The sequence below is a fragment of the Harpegnathos saltator genome, unplaced genomic scaffold (genome assembly GCF_003227715.2).
Source record: "Harpegnathos saltator strain DR-91 unplaced genomic scaffold, Hsal_v8.6 scaffold14, whole genome shotgun sequence".
Classification (NCBI taxonomy): domain Eukaryota; kingdom Metazoa; phylum Arthropoda; class Insecta; order Hymenoptera; family Formicidae; genus Harpegnathos; species Harpegnathos saltator.
The window spans coordinates 538970-560305 of record NW_020229917.1 but is presented as its reverse complement, the minus strand read 5'-3'; the positions used below and the strand labels follow the sequence as shown (position 1 = coordinate 560305).

The window sequence follows — 21336 nt, the reverse complement described above, 5'->3', positions numbered from 1 at the left end:
CCAAAAACAATGTCTCTCCTTTCTTCCTTGTTGTGTCTCGAGGCTCTCCTCTCCCCGTTCCTCGTTTTCCCTTCCAATACGGGAATCCTTCCGCGGATCTTTGTTTTCGATTCGCGGGACGGATGTTCGGTCTCACTCTCGCGCGTTCTCTCTCTCTCTCTCTCTCTCTCTCTCTCTCGCTCCCGCTGTCTTTGCGCGCCTAGGCCGGCTTTGTCTAGCACGTGGTCACGCTTCGAGCACGGGAGCGACGATACATTTGCTTGATATTTCTACGGGCCTGTGGACAACGGAAACGGCAGCGAGAATCTTTTGAGGCGATACGGGAGTCGGTAATAAGAAAGATAAGGAGGAGCATTCACCTGAGGTGGCTGTCCGGGCGATGGGTGATGTCCTCTTCTTCTTCCTGGCTCCTCCGGTCGGTCCTTGATGGTCGGCGCAGGAGGTCCAGGGGTACAAAGCTCGGGGTCGCGGGACTGTCACACCTGCGCGCTCTTATCACTAACAATAATGCTAATTACAATTTCGGGGGAGGGTCCTTTGCAATTCGCGCACCCCTTAGGACCTTCTTCCCCCCCCCCCGCGCCTCGCGGTATAGGGCTCGCCATCTTGTGACGGGCGCCTCCGCGGCTGCCACGTCACAGCAAACGTCTCGAGATGAACGCGGCCATCTAAATGGCGACCGTAGTCAACTGGTGTGGTCGTCTCGTTTAACCATTCTTTCTATAATTTTACTTCTCGTCGTAGTTTTGATTGTGCATATGTGAATTGCGCATGATAACTCGGTTCACGATCAAATTCGTACGTACATCAAGCAACTGTCTAACATGAACTCACGTCTCGTAAAATTGGGTACGTTTTTGGAAGAACAATGAATACGCGCGGTATTATGAGAACGCTGAAAATTCCGGTCGCAACACGAAAAATGCGCACGACAATATCGCTCCGAACGAGCAAAGAGGTGTGAGTAATTGTACCGATACTAATATGCATAGTGGTGCAACAGACAGCATGAACAACGAAAACGACGAAATTTCTCGCGCGAGCGCAGATTTCAACGGCGACAAGAGCTATGTAAACAACGAAACTACTCGCATTGACGCGAGTGCAGATTTCAGCGGAAACAAGAGCGAAGATTTCAACGGCGACAAGAGCGCAGATCTCAGCGGCGACGAGAGCCACGTAAGTGACGAAACTTCCCGCATGGACGCGAGCGTAGATTTCAGCGGCGACAAGAGCGAAGATTTCAACGGCGACAAGAGCCATGTAACCGACGAAACTGTTCGCATTGACGCGAGTGCAGATTTCAGCGGAAACAAGAGCGAAGATTTCAACGGCGACAAGAGCGCAGATCTCAGCGGCGACGAGAGCCACGTAAGTGACGAAACTTCCCGCATGGACGCGAGCGTAGATTTCAGCGGCGACAAGAGCGAAGATTTCAACGGCGACAAGAGCCATGTAACCGACGAAACTGCTCGCATTGACGCGAGTGCAGATTTCAGCGGAGACAAGAACGAAGATTTCAGCGGCAACAGGAGCTATGTAAACGACGAAACTGTTCGCATTGATGCGAGTGCAGATTTCAGCGGAGACAAGAGCGAAGATTTCAGCGGCGGCAAGAGTGCAGATTTCAACAGCGACATGAGCACAGATCTTGGCGACGATAAGAGCTATGTAAATAACGAAACTCCTCGCATTGATACAAGTGCAGATTTCAGCGGCGGCAAGAGCGCAGATCTCAATGGCGACATGAGCGCGGAACTCAGCGACGATAAGAGTTATGTAAATAACGAAACTCCTCGCATTGATGCAAGCGCAGATTTCAGCAGCGGCAAGAGCGCAGATTTGCGTGATAGTGATAAAGTTTCGGACGATATCGCTTCGGAAATTCTTCCAATTGTAAATGTCGATTCACTAAGCAGAAATGTAGAAGATGGACGACGCAGGAGATCACGACCAGGCACATCGTCGTCTGGATTGAATAGTGTTAAGAGAAAACGTAGAGATATCAAAAGAAACGTAGATATCAAAAGTAAGTTTTATTGGTTAACGTGGTACATTGGATTCTTATTTATTTTTATTCGAGTCGTATGATATAGCAAAGAAGCTTTCGTTATCCAGCTCGTTCGATTACATCAGGCGAAGCATTAGGTAGCTGCGATATCACGCTTACATCACGGTCCAATAAAACTCGATGATTGCAAAGAACTGAGCGTGCGACGCTGTTCAAAAAGCGTCCAATAACTTCGGCCTCCTATTCGCAAGGGAGAAAATAATCATAAGTGTTGTCCAATATAGTTTGTCCAGTATGATTGTACAGTATGGCCAAGTTAGTGGCCGTTAGTAGCAGTGATAACGTAAGTTCAATTTTTCTCTTAATTTACAGCGTATCTGTAATCTGTAATAACAAGGTGCACAATAAAATACGATTGAAAAAAATACCGCAATTAAATTCTTACCGAGCAACTCAATGTGGTGAGTTCACGATGTAGTCAATCTGTCAAATTGACGCTATTGTGTAGAACAGTAGACTCAACCACTTAGAACTGTACCTCAGATATTATTTACGATCAGGATGATTGTCGTCCGACAGTACACCATTGATGCGTGCGTAGTTGATAGACATCATTGACGGGTAGCCGGAATGCATGGTTCATTTGTAACTTGACTTGTCTCGACGTATCTCTCTGAACGTGGCGAACGATAAAACAATTAATTAAGCGCTGATAAATGATCGAGAAACGCTGTGTTAAATCGAAAAATGTTTCAGACAAAAGTTGCATGACTTAAAGGAGCACATAGGACAGCAATATCGTTTTGTTTATAGATGGCGCCACTTTTAAGATATTTAATGATTGTTACTTTTCTTCAATGGAAATCTCAATTCTTATTATATTATCTTATTTTATCACTTAATTTGAGCAACTTTTATTCGAAACATTTTTTTATTTGCCTAATATTTTGTTAAATATTTAAGGAAAACTCTTTCATCATTTAACTTATGATATATCGCTAACTATTTGTCGGAAGAAAAAGTGGTATTAGACTTTTTTATTCCATTTGGTCCCTAGAATATATTGCTACAATAGTACCATAATTTTTTATTAACTTGTCGAATTTTGAAAATTTCTATATCGTCAAATTAACAAAAAATTAAGGCGCTATTCTAGCAATATATTTTAGAGATTAAATAGAATAAAAAAGTCTAATATCACTTTTTCTTTTGACAAATAGTGAGCAAGATATTATAAGTTAAATATTGAAGTTTTTTCTTAAATATCTAAAAAAATATTAGGCAAATAGAAAAATGCTTCAAACGAAAGTTGTTAAAATTTGTTCGTAGAAAAAGATGACATAATAAAAAATTGGAATTTCCATTTAAAAAAATAATGATCAGTAAATATCTCGAAAGTGACGTCATCCGTAAACAAAATGATATATTTTTTATATGTCCCCTTTGAAATTGTACAACTTTTGTCTGAAACATTTTTTCCTAAAATGTCGTGTTTACAAAAAAAACGTGGAAGGAGGCTGCGAATGATAGCGTAGGCCGGCCATTTATACGAGAGTGCAGGACGGCCATTTATACGGGAGCGTGAAGCTGAAGAAGTTATCAAGTTTTCCTTAAATATCTAAAAAAATATTAGGCAAATAGAAAAATGTTTCAGACGAAAGTTATTAAAATTTGTTCGTAGGAAAAGATGACACAGTAAAAAATTGGGATTTCCATTAAAAAAATAATGATCAGTGAATATCTCGAAAGTAGCGTCATCTGTAAACAAAATGATATATTTTTTATATGTCCTCTTTGAAATTGTACAACTTTTGTCTGAAACATTTTTTCCTAAAATGTCGCGTTTACAAAAAAATCGAGTGGTACTGGTGGTCTGTGACGTATATTTACAGCACATTTTGCATAAAAAGAGAACACCTTCAGCTATTAAATCGAAAATAATTCTATCAAATCAGAAATCTAAACTGTCTCTAGCTAATGTAGTTAATACACGAGTTTGCAATAGCTTCAAAGTTTATGCAAAGGCTTCCCGGGCCATTCGATTATCGGATGGTAGACGCTCGGAGTATAAAACACGTTCCCCGGGTTTTAGACGAAAACTAGCAATTGCATTATGTTCAGCAGGTCAAAATCCTTTGGGAATGATACGTTTTGTCCGTTTTCCACGATAAGCCGAGACCGATCCAATTTACCCATTCTTTTCACAAGTTTTTTTCAAAGATTGATATTTTAACAAAGATTAGGGTACTATTGTAGCAATAAAAATGTTTTCTGTTTCTGAAAATATATTAGTTAGCTTGAAATAACTTATTACAAGCCGACCGCAATGTTTTTGCAAATTTACTATATTTTTTATGAATTTTTATCGTTTGTCATTTTGCAATAATTTTAAATGCATCAACATGCCCTATGTATCAACCATCCTCGGTTTCTCCTACCTTTTCCGCCCAGCGCCAGGCAATTGATTCTGCGTGCGCAAGTGCATACGTCCCATTTCTGGAACGTTGTTGATGATGTTGTTGCAACCTGAAAAAAAGAAGCGAGGGGGGCGGGGAAAGAAATAAAGGTATTCATTATAAAGTATCTATTGTGGTTTATTTTTTTACAATTGTGCAGCGAGTACGTATTACATGTCAAATATGCTGCGTCAAATATGAATTACAAATTTAGAAAAAGAATGCGTTGCACTCGCTCATTCTCGAAACATTACATTGATGCTTTGCAACCGCGTTCGCGAAAGTAGATCCGTTGTAATTTGAAAACTCAAAATTTATAGCGATCCGTATGTTATGTTTTCGATTTAAATATGATTTTCGCGGTGCCTGTCGGGTTTCTTCACCTTCTAATTCGTGTGTAGCATTTGTTACTTGATAAAAATCTTTTAGGTTAGAATTAAACAATGATACAAAGCGCTCACTGTTCATATCGCAATTCGACGTTTCTGGAGCAGTAAACGTATCATATCCCTGAAACGATTTTTCTTATTGCTGCTGTTCCACAAGCGCCGCCACTTTCCGCTTTGAAGAAGGGAGTGTCTGGTACAATACTTTCTTTATTGTCTTTTCATTATGCCTAGCGTATATTGTACCGCACCGCACTGGATAACGATCGGGCGACCTGAGTGTTACGTCGTAAAGTAAAGAGCCGTCAGATTTACGCGCTAGGCTAAGTATTCCTAGGTTTGCCGAAAAAATAGGTGTGATAAGTACGCAGAAACCGTCATTGCAAACACAGAGTACAGTATATTTTCTACTCGCATAAAACGGCTGGTCGCGCAACATTTTGATCGGCTTTACGGTCCAATGACAAATGTTGAAATGCAGCGTTTGGACAATTTTTTGAATCATCGCAACAGCGTCTACGGACAAACGATTTGGTTTTTTTAATAACGCGGCAGTGCGAGTTATTCCGCATGACACAATAGTGAATGAAAATGGCAATTCGTCTAATATGCTTTGCGATGATTCTTTTATCGTTTCTTGCAATAATGACGACCATTTGTCCTTCGTTCGCTTTGAGCGCCTGATTCGTATATAATCGATAATTGTTTACGAGTCTTTATTATACCACGACATGCTAGGTTCTCTACTGTATACAGGGTGCACGATTTATCTGAAGACATTGAAATATTTCGAGAACTATGCATTGGATAAAAAAAGTGGTTAATGAAAGTTGGAAGTCTCGAAGGGGGACATCCAATGAGTTATTTGAAAAAAGGATCAATAAGTGTATTGAAGTTGAAGGTAAAAATTTCGAACACTTTAATTAATTGAACAGTGAGAGGCAAGGGGACTCACATTAAAAAAGCACCCCGATCTGTGAGAAGCAAGGGGACTCACATTAAAAAAGCACCCCGATCTGTGAGAGGCAAGAGGACTCACATTAAAAAAGCACCTGAAGGGAACAAAACTACTACGTCCTCGTCGTTGTTCCTGTGTAACGCTAAAAGTAGTTTCTCGGAAAAATTCAACGCTATCTATCACGAATGAAAAAAATTGTTTCAATAAAAATTTCACGTACAATCTAATTCTACAATGAAAAATGTGGGTCCTCATTTGAGATTTGAACGTTATCACCCACCCTACCCCGAGAGGATGGGGGGAATAACTTTTATTATGTTCTTTAAAAATATTGAACAGATATTTTTTATTTCTCAATCCAATGATCATTTCTGGAGAATTGCGGAAAATATAATTTTTTGCGATTACAGCGCCATCTATCACGAATAAAAGTTTCGGACAAAATTTACGTATTTTATGGCGTAGAATCCGTATCTGCAATAAAAAATGGGGGTTTCCATTTAAGATTTCAAAGTTGCCCCCAACCCCCACCCCCAGGAGGTGGGGTGGGAGGTCGAGTTTAGTATCATTGGATGTCCCCCTTCGAGACTAACAACTTTCATTAACCACTTTCTTTATCCAATGCATAGTTCTCGAGATATTTCAATGTCTTCAGATAAATCGTGCACCCTATATATTAACAATACCTTCGGATAAAAATTCATAAGTTATAAAAGTTTAGGCGATTGTATATCGACATCTGCAGAATTTGATACGTCAAAACCGACTCTATTGATCAAACACCAGGGCACAACGTGATTAAATTGGCACAATAGATTCTCTAGAAGTTCTTGACAATGTTCCCGACTAGGCGATGTAGAGATCGCACTCACTTGCAAGACATCCTCGTGGCACGCGCGTCGAAATTTGTCCAGGTGTGCTTTGATGTAAGCCTCGGATTCTGCATTCGGACACTTGACGATCACTGCTTCATTCAACATTCCCCAAGAACGAGCGTTGTTATGCGATGAGACGATAGCCATATCTTCTGCGGGTCCGTTGAGAAAAAGGTCACTTGCTTCCGCCACTTGTGGGATATCTATATTTTGCACACTGTACTCACGTTCGAAATTTTCATTGGATGTAATACCTAATTGCTTCATCCAACTTGTCGTACTGATGTCCAAATTAACGTAGTTCATATTATCGCACACTTGCGGAAGTTGTGCCGATTGCAGCTGCAATGATGGCCTCAGCTCACTCCCTGGCGTAATCAATGTCTCTGACGGATACGGGTACTCTGGTATAGATGTTGTTGAGTGCAGCACTTGCTCTGATCGTCCTTGTGAAGGCGGTGTTCCGTACGTAAAATTAGGCGACGCGAACTGTTCGACTGACAATGATACCTCGGCTAACGATGAAAATGACGCCAATGGTATTTCAACTTCTTTATTCTGCGAAGCGATTCTAAATCCGTGCGCGTCGCGCTTCAGCAAAATAGATATGTTATCAGTCAACACATCATTTGAACATGCGGCAGACTTCGATTCGATAGAGTCAAGCATATCGTCGGAGCTAACGTCATTCTGCTGGTCACTGCTTGGCGTCACCGCTTCAATAGCGACTTCTTGAATCGACGCATCCACATTGGTAATATTTTCAAATTTATCTAAATTGTCAGTCGTATCGACCCCCACGGTAGTCACTGATGTGATTTTTTCCACCGCCGTTACATTATTTTCTGTTTTATTTTCAAAAAACACGAAATTGCCATCATGTCCCCGATAACATATCTTTTCTGGATGTTGTATATTCATGATGCTTGGCAGATTGCAGTTCACTTGTTCTTGCGGCGCTTTGTTGTCGATTGAGGCTGGAACTGTTTTGTGGTCAAAAGTAACAACAGTTTCAATTTCACTTGTCACGGGAGCGCTTACTTTCTTGGCCGCTTCGACGTCGCCGTTTAATGTAACGGGTGTTGTATCATTGTGCATTTTAATATGCTTCAAGTTGAAACTGAAGTCATTTACTATTTTGCACACGTTGCAATCATGAATCTCCATTGATATTTCACGAAAATCGTCGAAGTCTTCTTGCAAGAAATGTGTTAACATTTTATAGCGAATATTAAGTTTATTATTTAACTCATTCAATTGTTCACATATGCGCTTGTACACTCGTTGCACGTAATCGTGATGTTCGCGTATCCATCGGGCCTTAGCTGATACGTCTGTTTTATCGAAGACGTTACTGTGTCCTTCGCCCATTGAAAATGTAACGGCACCAACAATTTTTTTTCGGCGTTGCACGGGAACAAACATTTTTTATAACGAATTATTAAACAGTGACTGACATGTACGCGCAACTCGTATTCGACACTCGCGATTGTTGTCTTGTTTCGAAGTGACCCGAGTCCTGCGAGAGAACGTTTGGATGTGACCGAATTTCACCTTTGTGCACGTAGTTAAACTGAAAGACGATACGTTTCGCTCGGATCTTCAAATTACTTTTCAGGTCATTTCGAGCGATCCGCTCAGTGTTAGGTTAGGTTAGGTTAGGTTAAGATTAGATTAGGAGATACCTAAACCCTAAGTTTTTACAACGGCCAATGTGAAATCTTGACTGAAACGCCTCAAATTGATAGCATCTGTTCGGCGCGACAATGTGACGCTTGAGCGATCACATTTTATCTCTTTCTAAAAAAGGGAGCCGTGTTATCATGTAGCAATAAGAAGAAATACTACATCATCGAACAATTATTACTAAATTGCCGATATTTTTCATTGCGTCCGTCACCCAAAGAATAGAAGGAGCAGTGCGGCATGGCGTCAACGACACCGCGTCGTCGTTTCGTCACAGCGAGCGACAACAACGTTTGCCGTCACAACAGCGAAGAGGACGAAACAAGGCCGGCACCGACGACGATACAAGGCAATGTGCAGCGAGAATTTACATCGAGCGTACAGTTAGGGCAGCCTATATGTGCAATTTGATTCTTTCGAACAACGATTGGCCACTTTTGATCAATAGTTACGCGACGCATTGCCGTCGTGATGGCATCATCGAGATTTAGCGTGGGTCGGTTTCTTTTACACAGGTATCTCCGATTTGATGATGTGCTACATGTGCGGACTCGTATTGAAAAATTGGCGTAGTAGTGACGATGTGACCATAACGAATGACACATTTGATCCGTGGAAGGAACATTTGTACTGGAGTCGAGAATGTTCCTGGGCCAAAGTTGTATCCCGCGTTCATTTTCTCAACGAAGGTACTGCTGAGCCCGAATCAGAAAAAGCTGCTTCTCCGATCCCGGCACCGAGAAGACCGATCAGGTTCGATCATGGTGATGATGGTGGTGATGATGGTAGTGATGATATCAATGACATTCTTGGCACGGAGAAGAACGAATGTACTAGCGTAGGCGAGAGCGTTCAAAAGCGTTCCAACGTGGACGAGGACGAATGCCTCAATATGCGGCGATCTGTTGCATACGATCATCGGCGACGACAACGCGACTTCAATGAGCGCGTAGTTGATCGAATGTTAATGGGTTACATACCGGCGACTACTCGTTCGATTGGCACAAATGATACTCTTGGCGTTACAGCTCTTTCGGATCGTTTGAACGATCTGCTTCTAGCCACGCAGCGCGACGTAAAAGAGTATACGAAATTGATCGAAAGCTTTGAACGTATGTCTTGCAACACTTCAAATTCAGTCGTGCAAATAGAAAATCTCTGTAACCGAGCTACTCTATTGTTAAATGTGCTACGTCATACGGACCATGCCGCGATTCGTGAAAACTTATTTTTAGTAATCGAACAACCAGAGTCAGTCAGGCAGTCATATAAATGCGAACGAATCTTTGACGGCGATGCGCTGACGCCGTCGACACCCACATTTCGATCTCAGCAGAAACTCAAAGAGTGTAAACACGAGTGTATCATATGTTACGAATATGAACGAAACGTTCTGTTTTTACCTTGCCGACATACATTATCGTGTACGTACTGTAGCGAAAATCTAACTGAATATCCTGTTTGTAGAGCGATTATACTCTTTGCAATTCAAATTCGATATTAAAACACATTATCGAACATATGAAATGAATACGTCGCAATATTAGCGAACGTAATGCTACGTAGTAGGGAGAGAGGGGGATGTGGATGGAGAGGGGGTGGCTCAATAAAAACGCCAAGATCACTGAACGAAGAATTTATTCGTGCAGCAATGAATTCGTCGAAGAGTTCGAGCAGCGACAGCGATTGGGACGAGTTGTTCGTGTTTGACGGAACGAGATTTGATCTCGTGAATATACCGCGCGCAATGCCACGCAGTGAGGAGGTGCTCGATAGAAACACCAAGACCTCTGGAAGTTCGTCAGACAGTTCGAGCAGCGACACCGAAGAAGATGATTTGTTCGAATATGAGATAGAGTCAGACTTTGTCCTCTCTACACCTCATGTCCCATGGTTTGAATGGTGTGCCTTGGATGGATCGTCGAGTATCCATCGTTCGCTATATTGTGGTCGAGCGATCACGTGTCGAATGCGCGTGCTGCGTCGAAACTACTTCAACCGTAGACATCGATTTCGTACTAAATCGTCAACGGAATCGTTCGAGTTGGAACGACCGGTGATTTCGCATACTGAACCATTGTTGCAAGACACGTTGATAGCCGAAGCAATATCGCACGCGCTTGACACCGCTCGCACGTTTTATAAAACTCAGCTGTATAACGTCAACAATACGAGGCTACCTAAACTTTGGTTGCAATTGCTCGAACGATTCGATCGCAAAAAGTTATACGCGAATCTTCAGCCGCTATATGCACTTTGCTGGCTAATAGTCAATTAAACAATCGAAAACTGCTGGTTCATTGCCTGATCCTGATATTACGTGCATATACGAAAGAAATGGACAATGCGCTATATCATTACAAAGAGGATAAATTATTGATGAGGCTAAATGTTATCGAAGGAAGTATTTCGGAAACAACTCGACCTGATTCCCAGCACAAGCAGCAACAGAACATCGACAAACGACGGGAAACGGCGTACCGTGGTTTACTCTTTGTGAGCGACGAGAGAACTATGACTGTTTAGCGAACTGTCAGCGATCGTGACTTTATATAACTAATATTGCCCGAATTGCTAAAATTACCGCAACTCAACGTAAATTCATTCGAAAATGCAGCCGGCGATGGGCAAGAATTCAAGTCCACCATGTATTTTGCCGATATTTTGATTGCGTCTGTTGCCTCTTGTTGACGTACGACCTATTTTTATACGAAAAACGAATATTTTTTTGTCCAAAACGTAATCAGATCTCTCGACTTTGATGCCGGTTTGCACGTTCAATTTCTCAACGTCTCACAGCCGGCGATGGGCAAGAATTCTATGGCCACCATGTATTTTGCCGATATTCTGATTGCGTCTGTTTCCTCTTGTTGACGTACGACCTATTTTTATACGAAAAACGAATATTTCTTTGTCTAAAATGTAATCAGATCTCTCGACTCTGATGCCGGTTCGCGCGTTCAATTTCGCGACGTCTCACAGCCGACGAAGGGCAAGAATTCAGGTCCACCATGTACAAGGGATTAAATTGCATAATTCTGAAAAATATTAAAATGAAATATTTTTTTCGAACCATGATATATAAAATAATATATAAAATAAAACACACTTTATAATTAATGCAGTGATTTTCTTATGTTAATCCTGATGCCGCTTCTTCTCTCTGTCAAATATATGTAGTGAATCCAGAATAAATTAATGTCGTGAAAACGAAAAGACAGCTCTATATGTACGTATTTATTACATATGGTATTATATTACGTATGTAGATATTCTAAAATTGAAATAACTACACATATTTTTTCTTCAAATTAGTGAAAATTTTCTTTGATTATTAATCATTATTATATATAATTTATAATTTAACTCTTGCTCAATTTCGCTCCACTTTTCCGTATATTATCACATTACTAATAACTCGACAAACTATTGCAATTCTAATAATATAAAATAGAGAGTGACAAGATATGTAATAATAAATATAAAATAATAATATCAGTTAGTAATAAATACTTATGTATTTAACAAAGAATGCATTAAAAGAAGTTTTAAACACACACATAAAGAGAAAGCAATAGGAGAGATGAGGGAGAGTTGGTACCGGGGAAGAGTTGGGACAGTGTTATTTTCTTTATAACAGTTGGTAATAAACTTTCGACCAAAACATAGTTGATGCTCTCCTATGCAAGGTATATGAATATTTCGTCAAGCAGGTTATAAAACGCTTAATTTTAATTAGAAGTAAGTAAAATCATTTTTACTATCAAAAGTAATTAATTTTCTTGTTTAATATTTGTGATATCTCTTTTGATAGTTGCATTTTATCAGAATTTTATTCAACACATTATAATATGTATTTCTTAAGCTTTGCAATGGAATTATAATATAGCCTGAATGTTTAACCTAAATTCTTTTGCAACCGTTTTAATATAAAAAGGACGGTAAGGGAGAATTGGGACATCCCATACAGAGACATTTCTAACCTCGAAATATATTTACCACAATTTTGTAATCTGCTATACCAATTTATAATGTCTTTATCTTGTTTTTTAATAAAATAATATATTTATTTTGTGTTCTCGATATTAATCGATTATAGTTTTTATGAAAAAAAAGAGTAATTATTATTTGTTTTTGTAGTGCTACTTTTAAGATCATCTCGAATAATTTCAGTTTGATCTTCTCATAAATATGAGAGAATATATTAGGTGTAGTAAAAAGAAATCCATTATTTTTGCATGAAATTGAAGGCTTTAATTACCATAGTTAGAATGATCCGATTTAGATCAAATATGCGCCGTTTTGTTCGATAACTTGTTGCCATTTTGAAGGTAATTTCATTATACCTCTCTCATAGAAGCCCTCGTCCCTATTGGCAAAAAATTGAGACAGTCGATTTTCACAAGCCTCTCTTGAAGCGAATTTTTCACCAGCAAAATTGTTCGCCATGGACAGGAACAGATGGTAATCACTTGGTGCCAGGTCCGGACTATAAGATGGATGCATAAGAACCTCCCAACCAAGCTCCCGGAGCTTCTGGCGAGTCACTATCGATGTGTGGCCTGGCGTTGTCCTGATGGAACACAATTCCTCTCCTATTGGCCAAAGCTGGCCGCTTCTGGGCGATTGCTTCCTTCAGACGGTCCAATTGTTGACAGTACAGTTCCGAGTTAAGAGTTTTGCCGTAGGGGAGCAGCTCATAGTAGATAATTCCCTGCCAATCCCACTAAACACACAGCAAAACCTTCCTGGCCGTCAATCCTGGCTTGGCCACCGTTTCCGCCGGCTCACCGCGATTCGACCACGACCGTTTTCGCTTGACGTTGTCGTAAGTGATCCACTTTTCATCACCAGTGACCAACCGCTTCAGAAATAGGTCGATTTTGTTGCGGTTCAGCAGCGATTCGCAGATGGAAATTCGGTCCATGAAGTTTTTTTTCGTTAACTCGTATGGCACCCATACATCGAGCTTCTTTTTGTATCCAGCCTTATTCAAATGGTTCCAAACGGTTTTTGTGCAATCTTTAGCTCTTGGGCAATCGAAACAGTGCTTACATGACAATCGGACTCGACAATGTCCATGATTTTATCGATATTTTCGACAATTGGCCTTCCAGTGCGTGGTGCATCTTTGACATCGAAATTACCGGAACGGAATCGACGAAACCAAAATTGCGCGTGATTGGCTGTTACAGTATCAGGATCATAAACACTATTCACATTTTCAGCCGCCTGGCTTGCGTTTTCGCCTTTATCGAAGAAAAACTGTAAAATATAGCGTATTTTCTCTTTGCTAGTGTCCATCTTTGACGCGCGCTCAAACAAAACTGAGTCAACTAATCACAAAACTGTCAGAAAAGTTTTTTTAGTACGAAATCTCATCTTTCTAACGCCATCTAGTGGAACCCGATCGGACTTATACAATGCGAGATACAGATAACTAAAGCCATCTATTGGAAAAATAATGGATTTCTTTTTACTACACCTGATATTACAAAATGTTAAATCTTGTAATAAAGGTTTTTTAATTTCAGCTCAGTTTAAGTTAATTTAAGTTATATGTGATTTATGATGATGCCTAACCATCGTAAATGTGAAAGTTAATATCAAAAATAATAAATATACATTAATAATTAAATTATAGTTACTTTTATTATTGTGTCCCAAGTCTCCCTACCATCTGTCCCATCTCTCCCTGGTATGGGGGAGAACTGGGACAAAATTTAACTTTACAATTTTATTAATTCCTTACTTATCAAAAAAGATATATCATTTGAAAAATATATGAATTACTTCAGCATACTCTAAGAAATAAATGTCAATTATTGGTGTCATAAAATTTTGAAAAACAGGCTACAAAAAATAAAATGTCGAAATTGTCCCAACTGTCCCTCATCTCCCCTATTTATAAACTTGCACTCACAAATGATACGTCGTGAAACGATGGATACTTACTGCGAGACTAGTTTGACTAGATGCGACTACTGCTTATATATGAAATGTATCTGTACATATTACGCTTACTCATGATTTGCGTTGCACAAGGTGGCTGCTTTCCAGCACTTTAAATAGCTTACATAACTGTAACGTCTACGACACTTGATATTCATCTATTATTAGAACTATGACAAAATCGAAAGTAAACAGGATGGAAAGAAGATATGACAATAATACGGCAGCACAACACTTTCACGATTGTAGATGTGTATGTGTATGTGTATATGTGGTACGTGTGCGTGAAAATAATTACGTTATCAGTATCATATTAGATATAATTATGCAATCACGTGTGATTTCATGAATGCGTTTTTTACGTGTCATAGATTCGATGGAAACGCCGCGTTAATAAATATGATTGATTTTCCAATTCATGTATCACTTCCGTCGTAGTACTTACGTCAACCACCACAAAAATAGACACACAAACTTATCATACATAAAATTTAACTTTCATAGAGCGTATATGTATATCTTTTTATAAAGACAAAGCATAGAAATATTGTTGTGTATAAATCTATAATTGTTATTAATAACGTTATTATATATTGAAATGTTTTATGATTACATATTCTCCGTATCGGTATTAATCGTCTATTATTCGAAAGAAATTCGAAGAGGACGTGTTGCGTATATTATCGAGTGAGGTAGGCGCTGTGCGTGTTACGGATATACACGGACATTTCCATTTATTTTTCGAAAAGTCCGTATCTCGAAAAGTAACATTATTATATATGGTTGGATTCGGAATTCAATGCTCTTTAATTTTTGTTCTTACAAAATTTTTGAAATTTGCGAAAATAATGAGTGGAGGGAGGAGCGGGGAGGGTAAATTTGATATTTTGAAAAATTTGAATTGACAGGTGCAAAGAGCATCAAATACTGTAAAACTCTTACATTTACTATGTTTTCATATCTCTCATATTTTAGAAGATATTTGATAAAAACGAAAAAATCCGTTTTTTTCAAAGGTGATTTCAACCTCTAAACCTCGAGACAAGCACATATAAAAAAATACGTGTCTAATATTTTTTGATTCTCTACAACATATTCAATGCCCATTCAAATTGGTGAGGGACGCCCCCGACCGTTCCCTTGTTAAAGAACTTTCAAGTTCCATAATCTCGTGACGGTCTCTTATATTCTCTTATATCTCCCTTTTTTCTTTTCTGGTTCTTTCTCATTACAATTGTTGCAATCAAGTGTCTAGCTTGTAATTTTGCAGTGTCGATTATTCATGATTTTAATCAATTTCTCGATTTTCTTAATTAACTCGTACAAGAAAAGAGAGTCGCGACTTTCGGAAGCCGGGAGTGCGAATATCGCGAGCGTTCGACGTTCCGCCATCTCAGCTGGGAGGAACGCGGGCACGTACGAGGGCTCCTTCTCCCGTTCCGTCGGATGCCTAAACAGTGACGTTCCAGCTATCCGATCAAAGTAAGCCTTTCGATACTCAAATGTATAATCAATATTTACCTTCTTCTATGTTGTTCGATGTGTTTCGCAAATTGTGTATTAGTCTCCGCTCAGAAACGCTTCTCTCATAGTCATATCCACTTTATCAGTAATATATAATAAGTAAATTTTTTGAATTTAATATCTTATATTTTTGTTTATTTAACGTTCCTTCGAGGTTAAAATCGCGTGCGAACCTTACCGTCAGCGGCTCCCTTACGGCGCGGGCGAGTGAGCCACTTGCGATAATAACAAATTTATTTTTTCTTCTTTTTCCCAAGTGATACGCTCGGCATATTATATTCTGCCTAGTTACGACCCCAAAAAATCCAAAAAATTCCATTTTTTGACGTAACAATATATTGTATACAGGGTCATCGAAAAGTATCGGACCCCCCTAATATCTTCAGTTAGAATGCATTTTGGAGAAAATGTCCAATAGCAAAGTTGTATGGTTTCAAGCGGGGAGTAAGATGATGACCTTAACTTTGACCTTGACCATGTCCTTCAAGATCATTTCAAGATCAACCTTATTTTTTTAAATGGAACCCCAACATTTTACTGCATATCCTTATAGCTTATCTCGAGAGCTTTCCAAAACACTATAATAAAATATTTTTTCATTAAGTACTTTTTGAGTTATAAAGGTTTGAAGTTAACAATTTTTTGACACAAAATGTAAAATATCTTGTAAAATATTATTTAGTTTTCAGTAATCATAACCTTAATACTTTTGTGCGCGAAATAATGAGGCCAATTAATTGGTTTAAAGAAAATACCTTAATCGAAAAGTATCGGCTCCTCCTAATATTTTCAGTAAGAATGCATTTTGGAAAAATGTCTAATAGCAAAGTTGTACAGCTTCAAGCGGTTATGCTAGTAGGCTATGGTGGAAAACTGCCCGAAGGTGATCGCAAGAAACTGCTCGAATGCGTGATGTCCTAAGACGTTAGTGGGAATCTGCCCGAAAGCGTTGGCGGGACCTCTTTATTGTCTCACTCTCGCAGGCACCAATAATAATACAAGCTCTTGAGCAAACAATGTGGATCACTGATTTGAATCTTTGATGCAGTGCTGTCTTCTTCTTAGCGAGCAGCAGTCACCTCGTGGACGAAAACGAAGAGTCCCAAAAATTTTTTCTGTAACAAAAGAAGCCATTGCGCTTCAATTGATTGTCCCAAACATCTTCATTTTGTTTCCAATAGCCCAGAATTTTTTCGTAAATATTATTAATTGATCTATTAGATTTTCAGTTGCTCAACGAGCTTTTTGCTAGTGCTGGTTGAAATAAACAAATCGATAGTTGGACCAACACTTAATAATTAGTATTTTTCTCTACTTAATTATTTAGATCAATTTCCTATCACTTACCTGATTAATTCTTCTTTGCTCTAATTAAGAATGGCGGAGCATTCTGAAAGAGATCGAATAACACTGTTAATGATGCGAGGATGGGGAGATCAACAAAGAGGGTATAAAACAGTAACGCGATTATCTAATGAAAATTTTCGGAATAAAAATAATAGCATTTCCAAAAGTACTGTAATCCGTACTATTCAACGTTTCGAGGACATTGGTAGTGTTAAAAGCCGCCCAAGATCTGGTAGACGTAAAACAGCAACAAATAATGATAAGGCATTAGATGTTTTACAGTCTTTCGTTGAAAGTCCCCATTTCCATCAATCGCGTTGCACAAGAACACGAAATCGGTCATGCATCTGTCAGTAAAATTCTGAAATTGAATAAATGGCATCCATACAAACTCCATTTGGTCCAAGAGTTGTCCGAAGACGATTTTGATAGACGCATCGAATTTTATGATCTTATGATGGAGATGATTGTCGACGATCCTCTATTACTTAATAATATTGTTTTCTCTGATGAGGCAACATTTGAACTGACTGAAAATTTAAATAGACACAATTGTAGATACTGGAGTGTTAATCCTCACTAGAAAAGAGACAATCATACCCAATATCCACAAAAAGTTAACGTATGGGCTGATATTCTTAATGGTAGACCAGTTGGCCCTTTCTTCATTGAAGGCAATTTGACAGCACAAGTATACACAGTTATGCTTCGCGAACAAATTGTTCCAGCTATTCGAGACATAGCTGGTGGAAATATGAATGAAATTTATTTCCAACAGGATGGAGCTCCACCTCATTATGGTGTCATTGTCTGTCAATATTTGAATGAAGTCTTTCAGAACAGGTGGATAGGGCGAAGGGGTCATATTGAGTGGCTACCTCGGTCTCCGGACTTGACCCCACTTGACTTTTTTTGTGGGGTTAATTGAAAAGTAAAGTTTATGCCACCAAGCCTCAATATTTAGATGATTTAAGAGGGAGGATAATTCGAGAGATAGAACTAGTACCGCCGGAAACGTTCCGGAATGCGGTTTCAGCTGTTTATAACAGATTGGCACATTGCCAGGCTGTTGAAGGGCAACAATTTGAACATTTGTTGTGAATTGTTTGGTACAATTGAATATTTTGCCCGAGCTGACCAATTGGAATGAAATTCGCCTTAACTGGTCGGAATCACACACCACTCTTGCCTTAACTGGCCGGAATCACACACCACTCTTGCCTTAACTAGTTGGAATCACATACCACTCTTGCCTTAACTGATCGGAATCATACACCACTCTTGCCTTAACTGGCCGGAATCACACACCACTTAACAAATTGTTAACTTCAAACCTTTATAACTCAAAAAGTACTTAATGAAAAAATGTTTTATTATAGTGTTTTGGAAAGCTTTCAAGATACGCTATAAGAATATGTAATAAAATGTTGGGGGTTCCATTTAAAAAAATAAGGTTGACCTTGAAATGACCTTGAAGGACATGGTCAAGGTCAAAGTCAAGGTCATCATCTTACTCCCCGCTTGAAACCATACAACTGTGCTATTGAACATTTTCTGCAAAATGCATTCTAACTGAAGATATTATGGGGGTCCGATACTTTTCGATGACCCTGTATATACAGTGTCCCAAAAGTAACGGACTACCCTAATAACTCTTCAGTATTGAAGATTCAAGAAAATTGATTTGAATAAAAGTTGTGGGGATTTAAATGAGCAACCTTATGATAACTTTGACTTTGACCTTGACCTCTATTTTCAAGATCATTTGAAGGTCAGCTTGGGTTTTTTAAATGGGAATCCTTATTTTTTATTACAGTTCTTTCTACTAGTTAATTTGGACAATTTTTTTCTAAAACATTTCTTTATTTGTCTAATATTTTTAAGATACTTGAGGAAAATTAATCACTTTTTCAATATTTAACTTACAATATCTCGCTAATTATTTGTCGGAAGAAAAAGTGGTACTAGACATTCTTGCTTTGTTTAGTCTCAAAAATATATTGTTACAATAGCGCTCGCATTTTTGTTGAATTAATGATTTTAAAATTTCCAAAAGTCAGTAAGTTAACAAAAGGTAAGTCGATTTTTATGGCAATTTCTCAAATGTAATTTCTAAATGCTTTAAAATTATTGAAAAAATAGTTCGTTTTTTATTTCTCTAGTTCAGACGATAGAGGCAAGTTCGTAGATTAATTATCTTACTTGCGTTTTTATCCCAGTTTACCGTATCTCGAGATTTTATGGGAGGTTTTATGGGAGCCATGAAACGGCGCGTGTCTAAACACGTCACGTTATATGTATTTTTTGTATATCTGCTGCATATAACACTATAAAAATTTATTCTTATTAGTTAAATATATATTATTATTTCTACCAAGTTTGAAATCAATCGTCCGCTTAATTTCTGCAAAAAAAATTCGTGAAAATAGCTTACTTTTTTGTCTACAGACAGAATTCCTTCCTTAATTGGCATTTCTGCTAAGGAGAAAAGAGGAAAGCGCAATATATGGCTATTAGAGCAAGCGAGACATCTATAGAAAGCGCGGTGTTCCCTACAGCTGTCTTACTCATATTCCCTGCATTCAAGCGTAGAGTGAGTGAGACAGCTTTTGGAGATACCATTAACCATACCACGTTTGCTTTCTCTCTCAATCGTGCGTCGTGCGATAAGGATGCAACATCGAAAAGCCTTCCACCAGTTCTTCGCTCCTTCTTCGCTTCTCTCACGTTGTATAGTACGCTCTACGTATAGGGTGTTTCGTTTTAATCGTCCCAGGCAAATATGTCAAAAATATGAAAGATACGGAAAAATGTTTCAAACAAAAGTTGTTTGGTTCGAAGGAGGACATAAAATGGTGTCATTGGTTTAACCTTGAGTGAACGTGCCAAGGTCACATGGAGTTACACTTTTTCTTAAATAGATAGATAGATAGATAAACGTTTATTGTTACTTATTCGGAGTTACAATTTCTCTTATAATAATTCCTCACATACTACCAACGCCATCGCTTTTCTCTAACCGCACACACACACACACACGCACACACACACACACATCTCCTCCCCCTTTCCCGACCTTTCCTTATTCTAACTATTCCTAACTTAACATTACTTAACCTATTTGTTTATCCTATATCTTCTCCTTACAGTTCTTATATACTACTTCCTTAACTACTTAAAAACTATATCTTATTATCTAGCCATTACCTCTGTTTCCTTCCATTTTCACTTCTTTCTTCACTCATTCACTCATTCATTCACTCCTTCTGCTTTTGTCTCCACTCCCCCTCTTCATTATCATCCTTCCCTCCTTCCTCCAATCTTCCACCTCCTTCATCCACCCCTCTCCCTCTTCCTCCTCTCCCAGCATCTTCTCCATTATCTCTCCCCATCCCACTACCTCTCCTCCCTCCCACCTCCTGCATATTTCCCATACGTGTTCCCAAGTCTCCTCCTTCCCCCCGCAAACTCTGCACAACTTTCTCTTTTGCTCTTCCCAATATAGTTCTTTTATCTCACCCCCCATCCTGAACCTTAAAACTCTCTTCCATCTTCCTTCTGCCCACCCTTTTTCCAAATATGCCGGCACCCCTTCCCTTTTTATATATCTATACCACTTATTACTTCTCGAGTTTCTTATTTTTTCTTACCTCTCCCTCTTCTGCCATTCCCTATCTCTTCCTTCTAACACTTCAGTCCTCGCTTCCTCTACTTCCCTCTCTATTCTCTCCCTCTCCTTTTTCTTTCTTTCACACATTCCTTTATACTCTTTTCCTTTCTCTATATTTCTTTCCGTTCCCACTCCTTCCTTTTTCTATCTTCTTAGTTCTTTCTTCACGTCCTTTTTCTTTTCTCTGCACTCCATATTCCACTATCCTTTCCTATTCCCTTTCCTCTCCTCTCTCCCTCCTTCACTTCTTCTTATAGCCATCCTTATCCTATTCCCTGCTATTTCCTCTGCTTGTATCCTCCTCAATTCCCTTTTAAACTTTTCTCTGTCTTTTTCGTCCCACTTCCCTCTACTCTTTCTTTCTTTGTTTCCTCTCTCTTTTTTCTTCCTTTCTACTTCACCTTTTATCCAAATGCCTACTGAATGATGGTCTGAGTCAACCTCCTCTCCTACCTCCATTCTTTCTATTTC

General features: G+C 39.0%; 1 protein-coding gene across 1 annotated transcript; it reads left to right on the top strand.

Moving 5' to 3' along the window:
- Positions 1 to 984: 984 nt before the first annotated feature.
- Positions 985 to 1982, top strand: LOC112590729 (uncharacterized). The gene is made up of 2 exons (XM_025308145.1): positions 985 to 1779; positions 1920 to 1982. Exons 1-2 carry the CDS (start codon positions 985 to 987, stop codon positions 1980 to 1982), a joined length of 858 nt encoding a protein of 285 aa, XP_025163930.1.
- Positions 1983 to 21336: the final 19354 nt, after the last annotated feature.

Excerpts from the sequence above, each read along its gene's own strand:
- LOC112590729 (XM_025308145.1), top strand. The coding sequence starts at position 985 with ATGCATAGTGGTGCAACAGACAGCATGAACAACGAAAACGACGAAATT. Across the intron at positions 1,780-1,919 it reads TCAGCGACGATAAGAGTTAT|AAATGTAGAAGATGGACGAC; the intron begins GTAAATAACGAA and ends TTCACTAAGCAG.